The sequence below is a fragment of the Pyxicephalus adspersus genome, chromosome 5, assembly GCF_032062135.1.
Source record: "Pyxicephalus adspersus chromosome 5, UCB_Pads_2.0, whole genome shotgun sequence".
NCBI lineage: Eukaryota > Metazoa > Chordata > Amphibia > Anura > Pyxicephalidae > Pyxicephalus > Pyxicephalus adspersus.
This window is the reverse complement of record NC_092862.1, coordinates 34,652,792-34,671,007: the sequence shown is the minus strand read 5'-3', so window position 1 is coordinate 34,671,007 and position 18,216 is coordinate 34,652,792. Positions and strand designations below refer to the sequence as shown.

General features: G+C 38.1%; 1 protein-coding gene across 1 annotated transcript in view; it reads right to left on the bottom strand.

Moving 5' to 3' along the window:
* CYP7B1 (cytochrome P450 family 7 subfamily B member 1) overlaps positions 1 to 5,363 on the bottom strand; it is a 120,833-nt gene extending 115,470 nt beyond the window's left edge. The window contains exon 1 of the mRNA XM_072411120.1: positions 5,121 to 5,363. Within this exon, the coding sequence (XP_072267221.1) occupies positions 5,121 to 5,206 (86 nt within the window). The 5' untranslated portion in view covers positions 5,207 to 5,363. The remainder of the gene's footprint in view (positions 1 to 5,120) is intronic.
* Positions 5,364 to 18,216: the final 12,853 nt, after the last annotated feature.

Here is an 18,216-nt window from a genome sequence, read left to right as displayed (position 1 = left end):
ACCAATACACTCCAACCACTGGGACTCGTATTTCTACAACGACCAATTGGCCATTCTTGCTGGACACAGCTCAGAGAGATCAATGAAGAACAGAAATGTGGAATCTCTATCTTGCAGATTTCGGAAAAAAATTAAACTGTAGATTTTAAATGTATATGACCTTCTGGAAAAATCTGTATGCAGTATATCCTTTTTGGAAACTCTGTATACACGTGGTCAGACATTCATCTAGTGTTTCTTCACCTTCTTAACATGGGGGATCCCTTGAGATAACTTTTGGGTCTAGAATAACCCCTGCTGTAATTACTATATCCACAGCTCACAGTACATTAGTGCAGTGGTCAGTGTGAAGAATCCTCTTGCATTGCTGGCCAGTGGGAGAGAAAGATCAGCCATAAAATCATGGTATATGTTATACTGACTTGAGAGTCACAAAGTTTTCATTCAACAGGGAAAAACACCTCTGGAGAAACCATAGGATTTCACAGAACTGCCAAGTTACACGAGCACAGGATTCCTGTGTTGTATACTGAGTTGTCAGGAGTGCAGAAACACTGATAATATTTGGACTATTTAATGAAATTTTACAGAATGATATAAACTTTAAGATTGTATTGCAAAGAGATATTTTACATGAAATAAAACAGTGACATTGCCATTCTTTATCTGCAGCTTTCTACTTAATTATGGTGTTCCCCCCCTAGCATGGAAAGATCACACAAAACGTGTGCTATTTCAGATCCTTATCGTGACAGTAATGATTGTGTGCTGTTCAGTGCCAGTGGCTTACAGCGGGTCCATTCCTAAACATTGCCATGAGAATACACATACATCTGGATAAGTCCTAATTTTTCTATATGTACTATTGATCTAAATGCTTCTATCTCCATCATTATATATTTTATTGCTGCCTGAACCCCTCAGGCTTTCTTAAAGATGATCTCCAGCAATACCTTCCATCTTGCAGAATTGTGTAGGCTTCTCTTCTGAACTAAAATTGTGGGGTTTTGTTTTAATTTACTGCAAATTGTGCACATCTCACAGAGTGCATTAGAAGCTGCAGAACATCAGACTGAGCCTGCCTCATTTCCTGATGGAAACCCAACTTCATCTTATATTTTTCTACCTGGCTAAACTGTTCCTGATCCCCTCTTTTTCTTTATTGGATTTTGTTCAATCATGGAAGCTCAGCATCGCATAGCATTGTCTGCAAATGCAGAGTGGTTACAATGCCCACTCCTACAGAATGCCCTGTGTAATGTATACCTATTAGTACATGTATTTCATAGAGAAGCAGAGATTTTTGTTCTTTTAAACTGACTTTTTTTAAAAAAAATGTCATTAGCATGTGTACAAGACAGGAGGAACCATGGAAGACAAAATAAATAGCTTTTAGGTAGGCATGCACTCTTGTGGCATAACTCCAACAGTAGAAGTCAAAAGCAAAGACCAAGGGGGCCATTGGTAGTACCCGCTGTCCACATTCACAATGCAATACAGCCATCAGGTTATATTAGAATATTAGGACTTACATGCATAACATTTACATAATGCATTACATTTACATGCATACTCACATGCAGTACATTTACATGTATGTGCTTTATATCCTGGCTTCCTACCCAACCAAATACTTTGGCATTCTGTAATCTCAATGATCTGGCCTCCTGCTCGTCTTGTTACTCACCAGGTAGTCTTGTTGTAATTAGATTGTAAGCTCTTCAGGACAGGGTGGTCTCTTTCCTGTTTCACCGTTTGTATCTGTCTGTCATTTGCAACCCCTAATGTACAGTGCTGCGTAATATGTTGGCGCTATATAAATCCTGTTTTTTATTATTATCAATAAAATGGACAACCCAACCATTTTTGACTCTTAGGATGTTCCGGCAAAAGGCGAAATGCTGCCTCCACATCCACCTTAGCCAACAGCGCCCCCTTCCCATACTTTCTAACCCATTTGATTGCACCATCAAAAGAAGCATAGGACACAGAGCAAAGCTCTGGGTCGGGTGCCCAATAAACCGATCCCCCCTTTGGATAAGACAAGTGGTGTATCAGCCTAAACTTATTCAGCTCCTTCTTAGGTACCAGGCCCAAAGGAAACCCTCATGAAAGGAATGAGTACTCACCTTAGCCGACTTTATTAGCCGCATCCAAAGCCCAATATCCTTATGATCCCATCGCAACGAAGGCCGCACTGCCTTCCTTTGCCTGAATTGTCCATCATGTCTAAGCCAGGCCTGACCTCGAAACACACAGTACGCTTCATTAATGCCATCCAAATATCCAAAATGCACCAAACAATTTTCCGGTGCCTTCTCACCAACCACACTCGCCAACATTGAAAAAGCTTGAAGCCAATTGTCAAATGTCAGCGGAATAGGACTGTCGCGTATCCTCCCATCCCGTTGATCCAGTTGCTTCCCCCTTGGCGATTCTGTTACAAACCCCTCCCCCACACCGGGCAACACCCCCCCAGAACTGGCTCACCTTTCCGCCCATTCACCTGGTCTCCCCGCCTGCATCAAAAAGCTAAAACCCTCCAATACCTTTGGAGGTTCACCAAAATCAGACAACAGAAGACTGGAAAATAGTGTTTGGTCTGATGACGCTTTACTTCTACTGTGACATTTGGATGGTTGAATTTGGCATCAACAGCATGAAAGCATGAATCTTATCTGATTCATATGGATCTAATTCTCCATTTCCTGCCCTGATAATTTACTAGACAAGAAGGGAAGTGAACGTTTCACCAACAGTTTTTTTGCCATCTCAGAAGTGAAGGGAAATTTCTCTATCGGAGCCCAAGTGAGCAGAATACTGTAAAGAAGTCTATTCCTTCTTTACTGTATCCAAAACTAAGAAACATATTTTTGGTTTGACATTAGATATATAAAATCAGATAATGTATGTTTTTGTGTGTGTGAGGCTTACAAGTTGCTTTGCCCAGCATAGGGCAATCTTTCATGATCATTTAGATTGACTGATAAATGAATGAGTGCTGTACACAAAGCACGATTCTGTAATGAGGGGAGGGGGGAGGACAAGTGAATGGCACCCCACTGTGCTCTCTTTCATATGAGTCTGCAATGGTCATTCCCAATGGGTCGTTTACCAATCTGCAATGGAGGATTGATAAACGACGCTGAGGGCTGCACAATTGTGCAAGATAAAAGATACTGCTGGAATTCATCTTTAGGAGTGTTTGGGGAGTTGAGGCAGCAATAAAATATACATTGATACAAGCATTCAGATCAATAGCACATATAGAAAACATATGGCTTATCCAGATGTATGTATTTTCTTCTTTTATTTTTTTATAGTCCTGCAAGGCAGAGTATGTCATATTTTCAACAAAGACAAAAATGTAGCATTGTGTACATAACTTTAATCATAAACTTTAGCTTGATCTGGCCAAAGTCTGCTAAGACAGAGGCAGTGTTAGTCAACATTAATAGGAGAAGTTGGGAGATCTGGGCTGAGTAAGTTCATGGGCGCTTGCTTTATTACAAGGATAGTAGTCAGATATCAAAGCTGCCTGGATGGACATAACAGTACATTGGTATACACAGTACAAGACACAGTGGAGGCCATTGGCACTGCCATGAATAGTGGAAATTGTGTGCAAACAGTAGCGTATTGCACTAAAAAAAAATTGCTTTAACAAACTAACCCCTAGTATTTGACAGAAGAGGGGATAAAGTCAATAAAGTCATATATATTGCTCATAAAGTCTGAAATGCATGGACTGTGAGCTGTCATATACCATCTATAAAACCATGAGTACAATAGCCTGGAAACAAGGCTGTTTGTGGAAAATACACTGACATCCTATGTAAATAAACCAAAGATTAGATATAAAGCCAAATGACAAGATAATTATCAAGAACCATGAAATGCACACAAAGTTAGCAGCTTGTAAAATAATTGTAACCAAAAAAGTAATTTACAAAATAATTTACAATCTATGAAAAATGCTACACAAAAACATAGAGACGCAGTGGTTGTATTATGCCTGAAAAGTGATATTAGTGAACAAGGTGATGCTTTGCTAACTTAAACCAACCAATCATGTGCAAGCAAAAATGTGACTGGGTATTTTTTAGTGATTTTTTACCACAATTACTAAGCTAAGTAAAAATTCACTTGCAGAATGAAAATTCACTTTTCTAAGTAAGCAGCTTAAACCCTTTTAGTAAATAAACACCATCATCCTCAAAAAACAAAAACAATGCAGTAGTTAAATGACTCGAGGAAACACATTGACTAGAGGTAAGCTAAAAATCCAAATAACAAGCTGGAATCTACAATTTATAAAATTAAAACAGAATTGCTATACTGCTGTAAAACAACTGCAGATGAGGAAAGGCGCTAAATCAATCATGACCCAATTTCCTAGTGGATGTTGCAAGAAAACATTAACACGTTGGTTACGAAATAAGACCATTGATGAGAAAAATAGAATAGTTATTTACTGATAAAATGAAGATGATTCAAAATAAAATATGAAACCTAATGCAGATATAAATGGGAACTGATCAACAAGGTGTACAATATTTTCAAGGCTTTATATAAAAAATAATGATTCTGCGTAGGTGCTGTGAATATAAAATTATCAAAGCATTCCAGATAATTGAGCGGCTGATGTTGAATATCACCAAGAGATATCAGGAAATGCAGGAAGAATAGATTTTAGGGACACGTGAGCAAAACAGATTGATTTAACTGAGGACAATAGATTGTGAGCCCTTTTGAGGGACAGTTGTGACATGACTTAGTAAAGTGCTGCGTCAACGCTATATAAAAGTAAATAAAATAAATAGGTTTTGTCTGTGCTAGAAAAGGAAGAAAAGGAAGAATTGGCTTGCTCTATACATACAGCACTGACAGTGCTTTCTTTAAATGGTGATATAAAGCCATTGTTAGTCTCATTAGAATGTAGATTGCTATACACTTTACTTTCTTAGCAAAGCAGTTGTTCCTAAGAGCTGTCACAACACTCAGTGAAACCAGAAAAGATCAGTGTGCTAGTCAGAGGTGAATACACTTAGGAATACATTTAGAACTGCAGAGGAAAGTGGTGTTTGGATTCCTAGGCTGTACAGAATAAACACACATACCTCTTCCTCCTACTGGCCCAAAGAAACAAGAAGGTGGCTGTCAGTAGCACCAGGGCATTGATCAACATCTGGAGGGAGTCTGGCATTGTAGTCTGTGGCTCCCCTTCCGCTGTCACAATGCACTGCTGTTTGTAGCAGATCCTTATTTCTGGGTTATACTAGTTTCTGAATGGCACTGCAAAACTTTCTTCTCTACTTTTTTCTTTATCTAGGGGCGAGGCAAAGAGAGCATGGATCACAGTGAGAAACTCCTCCCTGGCTTTTCTGCTTCTCCATGACAGGCACAGAGGGAAATTCCAGCCAAGCCATTGAACATTCCCCAGCCTGGAGTTTGTCAGATTAAGCTTTTTCTTTTTTACTCACACTGAGTCATGGAGTCTTGAAATATTATGCTTACATTTCTGCTACATATGAAGTCACATTTTTGGCTGGACTGTTGCAACAATCTTTAAAATGATGACAAGGGCTGCTTTAAGAAAAGAAGTAATACTTACCTCTCCCATATCATGAATCCTTACTTAAGCAGAACTAATTCTAATTATTCTTCTTTATTGCAGAAGGAACAGTCTCTTCTGGCTTGGTCAAACAAAAAGACAAGGTTTCTGAAATAAAAAGCAATCAGATCCAGCATAGCTGGCTGCTGGGAACACTAAAACAATATGTGCATGTGTACAGGAGATACATCATTCATACCTGGCTAATCATGATAGCCAAAGATTCCCAACCATGAAGGGGACCAGGTAAAGATGCCGGCGACAAATCAAAGAGAAGTGAGTTTAGGTAAAAATTGCAAATAGGCAGGTAGGGTTGTTTTGCAAAAAATACATTATTTGCCCCGTCTTTAAGAATGAACCTGCCTGCTTGCAATTATTTTACTAGTTTAGTTTAACCTAAAGGCTGACTTTCCACTAAAATTAAATTTCTCTTTTAAAATTGTACCTACCTTACCCCTATCTTCTTCATCACTCAGCGAGATATTACTGTGCCTTCATGGTAGTTTCCCATTGAAATTCAGGTAAAATTTGGCAAGGGAACACATCAGTCTCTTAAAAGTGTGTCTACTCACATGAGTTAGGATGGGGGTAAGGGATGTGTAATTCCATCTTTGACTAAGACTACCCAGAACCCAGAAGACAGCAGTGTGAAGTGCAAGCAGGAATGGTGGTGCAATGCATGCTCTGTAACAGAAGGAAGAAGATTCAGGGCACCTTGGTAACAATTTTGGGCACAAACAGCTATAATGACACTATATAGTTTAGTGCTCTGTTGTTATTTTTTTTTAAGTTCATAATATCTCTCCAGCTAGAGATTGAACCTGAACTCCTGGCAAACACCTTAATACATGCTTGAAATACATATATGGCCTTTACCTACCAAATTATTAAATGGTAAACAATGTAGGGAGCAGAAACATTACTGACCTCCAGTTATTTGAACAAGAAAGAAATATTATGTGAAAAATGATCAGTATAAATTTAGACCAAAAAAGTGACCTGATGATAAAGGAGAAATGGGGATACTTGATTCACAATGATAGACAGTCTTTCCAAATGAGGTATGGTTGGGATATATGGATGTGCCTGTTTAATATGCAAAAATCCTGTATATATGCAAGTATGAATCAATATTTTGGGCAGAAAAATGACACCTAGTGGTAGGTCCTAGAACTGTATTTGTCAGTAGTTTGATAGATCAGAGCTGCTTGTTACACACTTATGTAAGGATACAACACCATCTATTGGGGGCCAACTATAATACACAAAAGATCATTTAGAAGCAAATTTTATGCAACTCAAAGGTACAACACATTTTTACATGTAAAAGATCCCATACCACTTCAATATTTCCCCTTTTAAATATTTTTTCTTTAAAAATAGCACCACGGATGTACTTATTCACATTACATTTAGTAACATTATTATCGACTGCTGTTTTGAATGTTAGCAATGATGGCTGCATATTGTAGCTTCGTGAGAGCAAAAATGATTCTACATTGCTACATTCCCTGTTGTTAAGGTGTTTTTCTGGCAAATAATGTTTAAAAATGTGGAGCCTGTCTGACCCCTAGTTTTCCACACTAACTCCTGTTGTACAGAAGGCAATAGGAGTCTGCTATCAAAGCATTACCTGCATTTAAAACAACATGTTAAACCGTTTATGAACATTACATAGAAAGGTATTTTTATTATCTCCATTGAGATCAACTTTAAAATCATCCATACAGCCCTAGCAAAAAAAAAAAAAGAAAGCATTTTAACTGATTGGTGTGAACAATAAATCCTGCAGTTTGTTGTTTGCATTGCCACAATAAATAAGTCCATTTATTATTAATATTTAAATGCTAAAAACTTTGTATAACCTCTTGTTTATGTGAAATAGGGGTTATGTGTACTTTCCCTAAAAGCCTGCTTCTGCAATAAGCCGAATAAATGCTTCTAGATGAAAAATGGATTGCTTTTAAAAAAATGTACCTTTGGACAGATATGTATTTGAATCTTCTGGATTTTTGTGTACAATCAGTAGTGGTGACCGGCATATTTGAGAGGAATATAAGATGCATAGTTTTTAACTGTCGTAACGTAAATACCGTTTCCCCAAAAATAAGACCTACCCTGAAAATAAACCCTAGCATGATAATCATGCAAGGTGGAAATATAAGCCCTTCCCCGAAAGTAAGCCTTATCGACTTCTTCGGAGGGTGTGGTCACATGGTACACGGAGGGATACCAAGAGGAAGGAGAGAGCAGAGAGAGAGCAGGAGATTTAAAAAGCACTGAAGCAAGGGGTGAAGAAATCGCAGGGTGGTTATTAACCTACCCTGGTGTGACACTACAACTTTAATAAGAGTTTGGTGGACTCTCTTTTCAAAGGGTCATTGCTAGTATTTCATTAATTAGCAGCAATGAATATTTATTAATTGATGTTTTTTTTTTTGCTTTTACTGTTTCTGTGTCTGCATGTTACTCTATGAGTCATATGTTAATTGTCAGCACATTTTCTTGTTATTTTGCATTTATTTGCTGATCAAGCTGTGTTTTTTTTCAATAAAAATAAAAAATGACTTCTTGTATATAACAGAATAAAATGTGACAGGTCACAAGTAACACAGAGTTATCTCTCTATAGATTTTCTGTTTAATGAGAATAATAAGACATTTTCTGAAAATAAGCCCTAATGCAATTTTTAGAGGTAAAAACAATATAACACCCTGTCTTATTTTCGGGGACACACAGTAGTAGCAGATGCAAACCCTGTTCATCTGTCTTCCTCTCATGCACTGTATTTATTTTGGTCGCTCATTTTGGAATTTATTGCCAATTGGGAAAATATTCAAAACTGAGAAATAATATACTATATAAACATGTCATGATATTGATTCATATATTAGACTATCACACTTTTCCATCAGTAATTTATGTTTTTTTTACATACAATGTGTGTTTAAACACACATGCACATTCAAATGTATTTTTACATTTTTATACACTGTTATTCCTGACAGTCATGCATCAAAAACAGACATCATCTTTTTCAGTCCAATGCACATTGCAAACGTGTACACTAGTACAGTTTAACACACTGGCTAACCTGGGTACATATGTGTCCAAAAAAGCATAGGTATGAATAGGATCTTAGTGTTTGAGCTTCAGAAAGCATCTGAACTTTCCTCAAGGCTTTAATGAATTATTTTTATAATTTTGACCTTCTTAAACAGTTGTACTGTGCTGTACTGTATACATAATGCTACTCTGAACTGGTTTCAGAGAGCTAGTACACTAATGTGGCGTCTTTTTAAATGAACTTCTTCTGATGCAATAGATTAAACAAGCTGTGACAATAATGCAAGCCTACTATGTTCTGTTCAACAGTATTATTGTGTAACCTCACCAATGCAAGATGTACAACAGGATTTTATGACTGTAGTATGATGATAAAGCAAACTGCCTCACAAATGGGCATTTAACACAGATGTGTTTTTTTCTACATTGCGATTTCACACTGGAATGGTCATCTTAAGAACCGACCACAAACTCAAGTTTTAATTTTTTATACTGAGAGATGCAACCATTGAAAGCAGTGACATGTAAAGTGTGCAAGAATCTATTACAACAATTAACTGGTTCTATTTCAATAAAAAGGGTTGAATCTTTTGCCCTTCCTGAAACTTTGCACTAGTTACAATAAATTTAGAAATCTTCTGGATGTTGCTAGGGGTTCCATGATCAATGAGTAATTTGCAGATCTCCGGTCACTTGAACTTACACCAATAATCTGTTTGGTTATCCGCAAGGGTGGCACCCTTCCTATTGCCATTCTTCCCACTGACCACCACACTAATATACTGTGCTGAGCTCTGGATATAGTCCTTATAGAAGGGGTTCCTTAAGTCCTTAATGTCCTCAGTTCAAAGGTTCCCCCATGTTAAAAAGTGTGAGAAAAACTGCTCTAAATATATCATCTCATTTTGTTTTGAAGACATGCTTGTTTATTTTTACTCTCTAAATGCTAATATTCATGAACATAAAAATATGAATCAGCAATCCTAATGAATGAAATTGCCAAATGAGGTCAGGCAGATCTTGAATGATCTGGTCAGCTATGGTCAGTTTTTAATGACTAAACTAAAGTCCCGCTCTGGCCAGGGTTTATTGTTCATTATTGGCATGAGTCAACAAAGCAGAAGCCCACACACAGCTTTTATTTCTGCTCTTGTTAGATAATAATAGTATGTAAATGCAGAGGGAATTCAAAAGCAACTATCACCACCTAATACTAAAAAAAATAACACACTACCGGTATGTGCTTGTTGAGTTAACAACCTTTGATGTCCAAGGTAATCTGAACTGAAACATATAAAGGTTTCACTGACAATTTCCAAATCAGTATAGTCAGGCTGGATTTCCATTGTTGCATAGTTGCACCATGAAGCAGGGCATTCTATATGGGCTGATATATTAATTGAACTCCAATGCATCTGTGCCTCAGTGCTCCACCATTGAGGGTAACACATTAGGGTAACACAGTACATTGTAGTGCACTGCCTTGCTAAAATTTGTGTTGTGCATTAGGTGGTTAAGGCAGGTACAATAGGCAGCCAATTTATTTGTCAGAATTGTATACTGTATAAGGATTAATGAAAAAGAGTTTTATATATGTCCACATATGTCCGCTGATCTTATGTGTATGGGAGCATTAGTCAAGCTGAGCCATTCTTCCACCAAATTATATGGCACCAAGGATAGGGGATAGTATGTTTAAGGATGTAGGGCCTAGTGTGCAGCCATTAACACTTTACCAGATTGCATGGTGAGATTACTTTAAAAAAATGCCAAAAAAAAGCAGAACCCCACTCAGACATTAGTACTCCATGCTTATATGTGCTGGCACTGAGATTCTAGGTGGAGTTGTTCAGTGTTCTGTCACTCAGGTAATAAATCTCTTCCTGGTGAAACGGTAAAAAATGATTAATACTATTTGTAATAGCAAAGAAAAAATCTCCCCATCATCATTCCAAAGCTGATTGTTTTAAATCAATCTACAATTAGCTTTGCCTTTTTGTTTGTAATTAAAATTAATTATGAATTTTGCTATATATTTATTGTTTTTAAAACAGTATACTGTTTTCTTTAGATCAGGTACTAGGTGCAGATGCACATCTGTTCAAATAGGGTTTTTTGTTATTTTGTAAACCTATAAAAGCCCTCCTTTGAGGCCGCATGCAGAAAGAACTGTGCGAGTTAAGATACGTGTTTACATGACTATGTTAGGACAGTATGAAAACTCTAAAGAAGCAAGCAGGAAGTTCAATGCCATGCTTATTCACAACCCCTCCTGATATAACTAGTTGTGGTTCATTACATAACCTATTTGTTTGACTGACAGGCTTAGGCAATTGTTAGATGATGAATGCAAGTGTGTATGCTGGATATACCAATATTAGGCTCTGAATTATTATTATTATTTTTATTATTAATAAACAAGATTTATATCTGTGGTTGAACTTGATGGACCTATGTCTTTTTTCAAATTAACCTACTATATAGCACCAACATATTACGCCGCACTGCACATTAAACAGGGGTTGCAAATGACAGACAAATACGGACACTGACACAGGAGGAGAAATTCCCTGAAATAATACCTGCAATAAGCACCTGCTGCTGACAAAAGGTGTATTTTTTGGTACATTTTTGTACCAAATGTACCAAAATGTGAATTTCCAAGCTGACAATTGCAGGAGATACACCGCATAAGCAGTGATGTTCAGAGAATAAATAGTTCTGGGATACACAGGAAAGTGCAGAAAAATGATAATGCTTTGATCCAATGGATAAATACAACTAGTGGTGCAAGGAGCACCTGAATTTAACTAAATACTAAATTATCAGTTGTGTTAAACTATTACACTGCACCGGAGGTAGGTGGTTTGAGGCTGAAGGTTGGAACTACAAGCATCAATTTCCTTAGGTACAGTTTTCTGTATTTGCATAAAAAGGGAATTTACTAAAGAAGTTTGTGATGTTCACCTAACAAAGTAACATATTACCTTGCAAAGAATTTTCCACTGAGCTCAGTAAATATATTAAACTTCACTGTGCAAAGGATACCCAATCACATGAAAGTAAAGGTAAAAAACCTGATTTCTGGAGAAAATGATTTGATAGTTGATGTTAGTAAAGATAATAATAACACAGGTCAACATGTCATTTTCATCAGATATCATTTTATGTGGGCTTTGTGGTATTTTTGCGGATTTTAAATCTGTGTTCAGTTTTTCTCTAGCACGTCTAATTTTTGTGTTGCAGCTAAATATATATTGTGTGAAATTCGATATAAATAGCTTCAACATATTACAACATTCTTTTTTTAAGGTTAGAGACCGCACTAACTGCGATTGATTTCATTTGTCATCATGCCTAGAAATTGCCTTAATGATCCAGACAGTTTCTGTTACGTGTGGGGTTCATTCATGACGAAAGCACAACATTGCCAAACTACCCCAGAACTTAGAAAGATATACAAATTATATTTCAGCTTTCCACTTGGTGACCAGGATAAATCTTGGGCTCCACATGTCATCTGTAGCAGTTGTTCCAACAGACTGCATGACTGGCTAAATCAGCGTAAAGCAGCAATGCCATTTGCAATCCCGATGGTGTGGAGAGAACTGCGAGACCATCTAATCGACTGCTATTTTTTGCAGCGTCAACAAAAGTGGATTCTCAGGTATAACTAAGCACAAAATTGTACATCCCAGCCTCGATTCTGCAAATAGGCCTGTTCCCCATGATGATTCATTGCCAGTTCCGGTACCGCCACATGATGGACTTGCTTCTGTAGAAGGTAATGAGGAATGCGCTGGAGTTGCAGCCAGTTACAACCCCGAATCATCTGATCCTGACTACTTGGCCGATGAAGATTCAGAACCAGAAACCTTTACACAAGCAGAGCTGAATGATCTTGTTTGTGATCTAAATCTCTCCAAGGACAAAGCAGAACTTCTTGCTTCAAGACTTAAACAGAAGCACTTGTTTGCAAAGGGTGTAACTGTAACTCCGTAGACTAACAGAACAGAACAGACTACAGAAAACGGAATCATAACTTGACAAAGTTCTTCACTAGTAATGGCTCACTGTGCTACTGTCATGATATAAATGCACTCTTTAACAGTTTGACACAAAAGCACGTTCCATCTGAATGGCGTATCTTCATTGGTTCCTCTAAAAGAAGCTGAAAGCAGTCTTACTGCATAATGGTAATTCCAAACCAAGTTTACTGATCGCCCATTGCGTTAACCTAAAGGATTCCTATGACAACATGAAGTTACTACTTGAAGCAATCCTGCATAAAACACACCAGTGGAACATCTGTGGGGATCTAAAGGTCATTGGCTTGCTGATGGGAATGCAAGGAGGATTCACAAAATATTGTTGTTTCCTATGCCTGTGGGACAGCCGATCTACGAGAGACTATTATGTCAAGCATGATTGGCTACCAGGAGATACCTATAAGCCCGGAACAAGCAGTGTCAAGTTTCTGCCTCTGGTTGATCCGCAGAAAATATTTCTGCCACCTCTCCATATCAAGTCATGCTTGATGAAGAATCTTGTAAAGGCCATGGGTAAATCAAACTCTGTGGGTTTTCACTACCTTGTGGAGAAGTTTCCAAACATAAGCCCAGCAAAAATGAAGGAAGGGATATTTATAGGCCACAGATCAAGTCTGTTTTGCAGGATGATGTTTTCAAACAATCTCTTTTAGCAGCTGAGCTAGAAGCTTGGGATGCATTCAAGTGGCTGTGCGAGAATTTCTTGGGCAACCATAAGTCTCCTGCATACAAGGAAGGAGTTCAGAATCTGCTTGATTCATACCAGAAACTGGGTTGTCACATGTCATTAAAAATAAATTTCTTGCACTCACATCTAGAATTCTTCCCGGAAAATGTTGGTATGGTGAGTGACGAACAAGGAGAACATTTTCACCAGGACATTCAGGTAATGGAGCACCGCTACCAAGGTTTCTGGAATGAAAGTATGATGACTGACTACTGCTGGATGATATACCGCGACAATCCAGACAAAGAGTACACAAGAAAATCATACTCTAAGCATTACTGAAGAAACAATGGTACCGGACTGACACTGTTCAGTAGATCTATACCACAGTGTGCCTTATTTTACTTCACACTGAAGATGTATTAACATTCCTTTCAATGATGCTTACGTTTTAGTACAAAATTCATGCACGAACAATGTTAACTTTAATAGTACTCATAACTCAGGAACTTTGTGTTAGAGAAAAACTGAAAACAGATTTCTGAAATCTGCTCGAAAAACTGATTTAGAAAAAATTGCTGTAGTTTCTGATGATTATCAGTTTTTTGTTGACCTGTGTAATAATAATGTTACATAAAGTTCTCCCAAAAACGCATGATTAAAGTTTATATTCACACAAAGTTATATGCCCAGCTCTCTATTAAAAAGAATGATTTAAGCTGAGGATTCATGGCTGAAATGTTTCATACAGTGTTGCACAGACTTTGTTCAGCAAGAACACAACTGTTAAAAACAGAAACTAGTTTGTGTCAGCCAGCACTGCTTCACTGAGCAAATCAGCTTCCGCGATTCACCCTCATTTCTCACTTTTGTTAAATTTAACTCCATATGCAAAACATACAATGTATTTGTAGACTCACAAATACGCACTTTAAATTGCATGGTTCATACAAAAACACATGCAGGTTCTTTTATAAGTAATTCCATTATTAGTGACGGTACCTTTGTTATGTGCAAATTGAGAAAGAAAATATACCTAATAATATATAAACGTAAAAAAATTATAGTTGGGCCAATGTACTGTATTGTTCTTACAATGTGGACATGGGCAAATTTACTAAGAAATGCAGAACAAAGTGTTATTCTGTATAAATGTATAATATATGTACTATAAGGTTTTTAAATTTAAGTTAAATTGGAACTATTCTTTAAAAAAAGAAAAATTGTGAGCAGGGGGGTTGTTTATTTCAAAAGGGGCAATCAATGTCTCTCCTGCAATAAAACATACATAGCTGTCTGTTCAAAATTGAAAATCTATGATGTACACTAAGCTGAGCATGTGCAGCTCTGTGTATGATCCCCGCAAACTCAACTTTAAGGAGTTTATTACCTCTCATGCATATTCAAAGGGGTTAAGTCGTTAAGGCTTGGCCAATCAAGATGGAAGAAGACCCAGGCATGCAAAAGAGCTAGTTGAAGATGGCTGTACCAAATATAGAGTGAACAGATGTAAGTGTAATTAAAAAACTGCAAAGAAGGTAAGTTTATTTTAATGCAGAAGGGCACTACTTTATTTTTTAAATGTAACTCTGCTTTAATGTGTTAGGTTGTTCGGGGCAGGCACTGAGAGCTCCTATACTGTTTTTAGGAATCTCTTGTAAATGTGGAACTATGTTATAAAAATAATTAGAGAATAAGCCATCCTTGCTTATCTTGATACTAGAAAGAAAACATAACAAATACATTTTTTTTCCTTTTATTACCATATATCAAACTCGTCCTTAGAGTTGTGTTATTAGTAGTTTCAACCAGTTCACCAGGGAGGGGATATCAACCTACAGACAAAGAACATCAAACTGTTTTTAGAGCACAGCCTTGGCGTTTTTTGAGGGCAAATCCCACACACTTGTTGTCTAGTTGGTCATGATTGAGGACCAGACCAGCTCTTCCAAGTGCTTAACCAATGGGGTGTAAGTAGAGGGTATTTATTCTTTAAAATACTTGAACATACTAACTTCTATATAATTTGGAAAGGATACCAGGAAAATGCAGTGTAGCTTACCAATGATTTTAATAACTATGTTTTTAAGCTGTTGGGTTTCTAATTTTTAACCATAGACTCCTTTAATGTGCTTTTCCTTTATTTGCATGGACAGAGCTTCAGCTGTGCCGCATATCAATCCAGAGAAGGTTTTGGCTACAGAACAAAAGAAAGATAAATATTCCCTACTTTTAGGCCAGTCAAACTAGCAACAAAGTTATCAGTAAAAACCTGTCTACAGACTTTACCCAAATACGTTCTGTTGACTATTTTTTTTCTATGGTGTTTTATAGTCTATAAGTGAATTGTTAATTTTCCCTCCAACTGTTATAAAATAATCAGTGTTATTGTTGCACATTTGTATTATTCTTTAGTAAGAATATGTTTCACAGGATTTTGGAAGCATGCTGTTCTTCCAATACTGTATTGTGCTTTATACTTTTTACATTATCCAGAAATAACTTCAGCGCAAAATGTAGAATGTTATTTGGTTGAAATTAAACAAAAAATATGCCCAAAATAGTTTGATCACTAGAACTTTAATACTGTACAAAAGAAGACAAGGAGCATTGGTATGTTACCACAATCCTAAGCAACAAGGTTCCTTAAAGTAAATCTATCAGCAAATGTAATAGTTTCAAAGAAAAGATCTGTATAAGTGGAGACTCCATAGGTATAAGTGCCTCAGAAACAATTTCACTGTACTAGGTAGGAGAGGGAAAGTGGATAAGGATCCTTATGTCCGGCCCCCACTAGCAAAGTAAAAAGTAACTATTTGATAAGAGGAATCATCACGTAACATCCCTTATTAAAGCGGAACTAAAGTGAAAATAAAAAATGACAATTACCCTTACTTCAGCAGATGCCTTGATCCTTCAGAAGCTGTCTTCCATATGGTCCCATGAGGTTCTTTGCAGGCGCAAGATCAGGCGCCATACGTCTATGCGCATATGTGAGATCGGCACCTTACTTTTTTCATGACTGAAAAGTCCCTCCTGCGCATACCTGAATTCTAGAAAAGGAGCAGTACGAAGTTCACCTGGGAATTGTAACATACATATCTCAGGAGGCTTTGTGCCCTCATTCAGTCTTTACCGCCACAGGAGAAGGGGCGTGGCTTTTCATTAAAAGGCATTTAATGAAAGACAAAACATATTTTTAGTTTATATAAAAGTGTTATCTACCCTTTAAGCATACACTTTATATTTCAGTCTGACAGTACAATCTTCTCTACTGGTCCTGTTAGTCTAACAGGTCCTGGTCTAACAGGTCCTGTTAGAAGAGCATCTGGCTGACGACTCCGTGCTGTGTGCCATCACAATAAAAAAACACTGTTTGTTCTGTCCAGAGAAGTCATTTGCAGCAGCCAAGAGAAGTAAGATAGCAGCAACCCCTCCTTCCCTTTAGCCGTGCAGCCAGATGGATTTATGGCATCCCCAGCAGCCACTGTTAGGCTGTGCACGGCTGAAGGAGATCCTAGAGGCTGACTGGCTCCTGACTCAGTCCTGCATTGCAATTGACTGCTGGGACTTTGAAGCCTCTCTGCTCCCAGTCACCAGTGCCTGGTATGACATTAGGCTGGGTTTATCTGTGCTGGAGAGATTCTGAGTATTTTTCTGTTGCTGACTTTTGCCTGGTCTTGACAATCTGCTTGAACTCAGCCTGGACCAACCTTTGCCTGTGACCCCGACCCCTGCTTGTGCCTTTTCCTTTGTATCTCCCTTGTTGAACTATCTCCTGTGTTTGACTCCGGCTTGTTTCTGGTAATTCTGTACTGTGTATCATTCGGTTCCTGGCTTGCTGCCGGCCTATCCCCAGACACCATCTGTTGTGCACTAAGTCCTGGGGGCAACCAAGTGCTGGGAGACGCAACCAGTCCCCTGAGGCTGAGTGGGGGCTGTTATAGGTGAGGACTGTGGCGATAGAATGGGGGACTGGTGTCTGAAGAATAATGCTACTGAAGAGGGCCTTACAGGTCCCTTTTATACTCACAAAAAAACACACAGCTATGCACCCAGGAGCCGCAAACCTCACAGCTGGTAAATGCATCTGCGCACAGTGGAGGAAAAGCAATCATGTAGGCAATAGAGACTTACTGCTTTCTACAACTGCTTCATAATCTGCCATAACCCTGTGCACGAAACTGTTACAAATCTCTTAGAATGAAATAGTTGGGACTGTGTTTGCTCCTGCAGCAGAATGTTGTGCTCAATCAAGGGCTTGAAATGGCCCCTAATTGTATAAATTTAAAGCTTACCTAAACTCTGAAATTTCATTTTACATAAAAGGGAAGACAACCTTTTTATATAAAGTAAAAATTCTGATATTTTTTTAGGTGCACCCTAACACCCTAACACCCTTTTTAAAAAAAAAAAAAAAAAAAAGGTGCAGCACCGCCCCCTATTTATCGACCACCTAGGAAATTAAGAATGAATGGGAAAGCCTCCCGGGATACCTATGTCACATATCCGGGGGGCTCTTGGGTGCTCCTTCTTCGCATGCCCTAGCATCTCAGGCATGTGCAGAAGGAGCCCTTTCGCACAGAGAGAAAAATTTTCTGATCCCAAAGCATGCGCAATGAGATTGGCATGTTTTTTTTCATGTTACGTCACCCAATCTTGCGACTGGATCGGGTGATGTAGAATGAAAACGGGTGACATGGAATGAAGAACCCGGAAGAAGAAGAGAAAAGCGCGGATTCCGGGACGAAGCGGGACCAGATGCAAGACACCCCGGAATGGACCGAACTGCCCTGCGGGATTGAAGGTAAGTGGTTTTT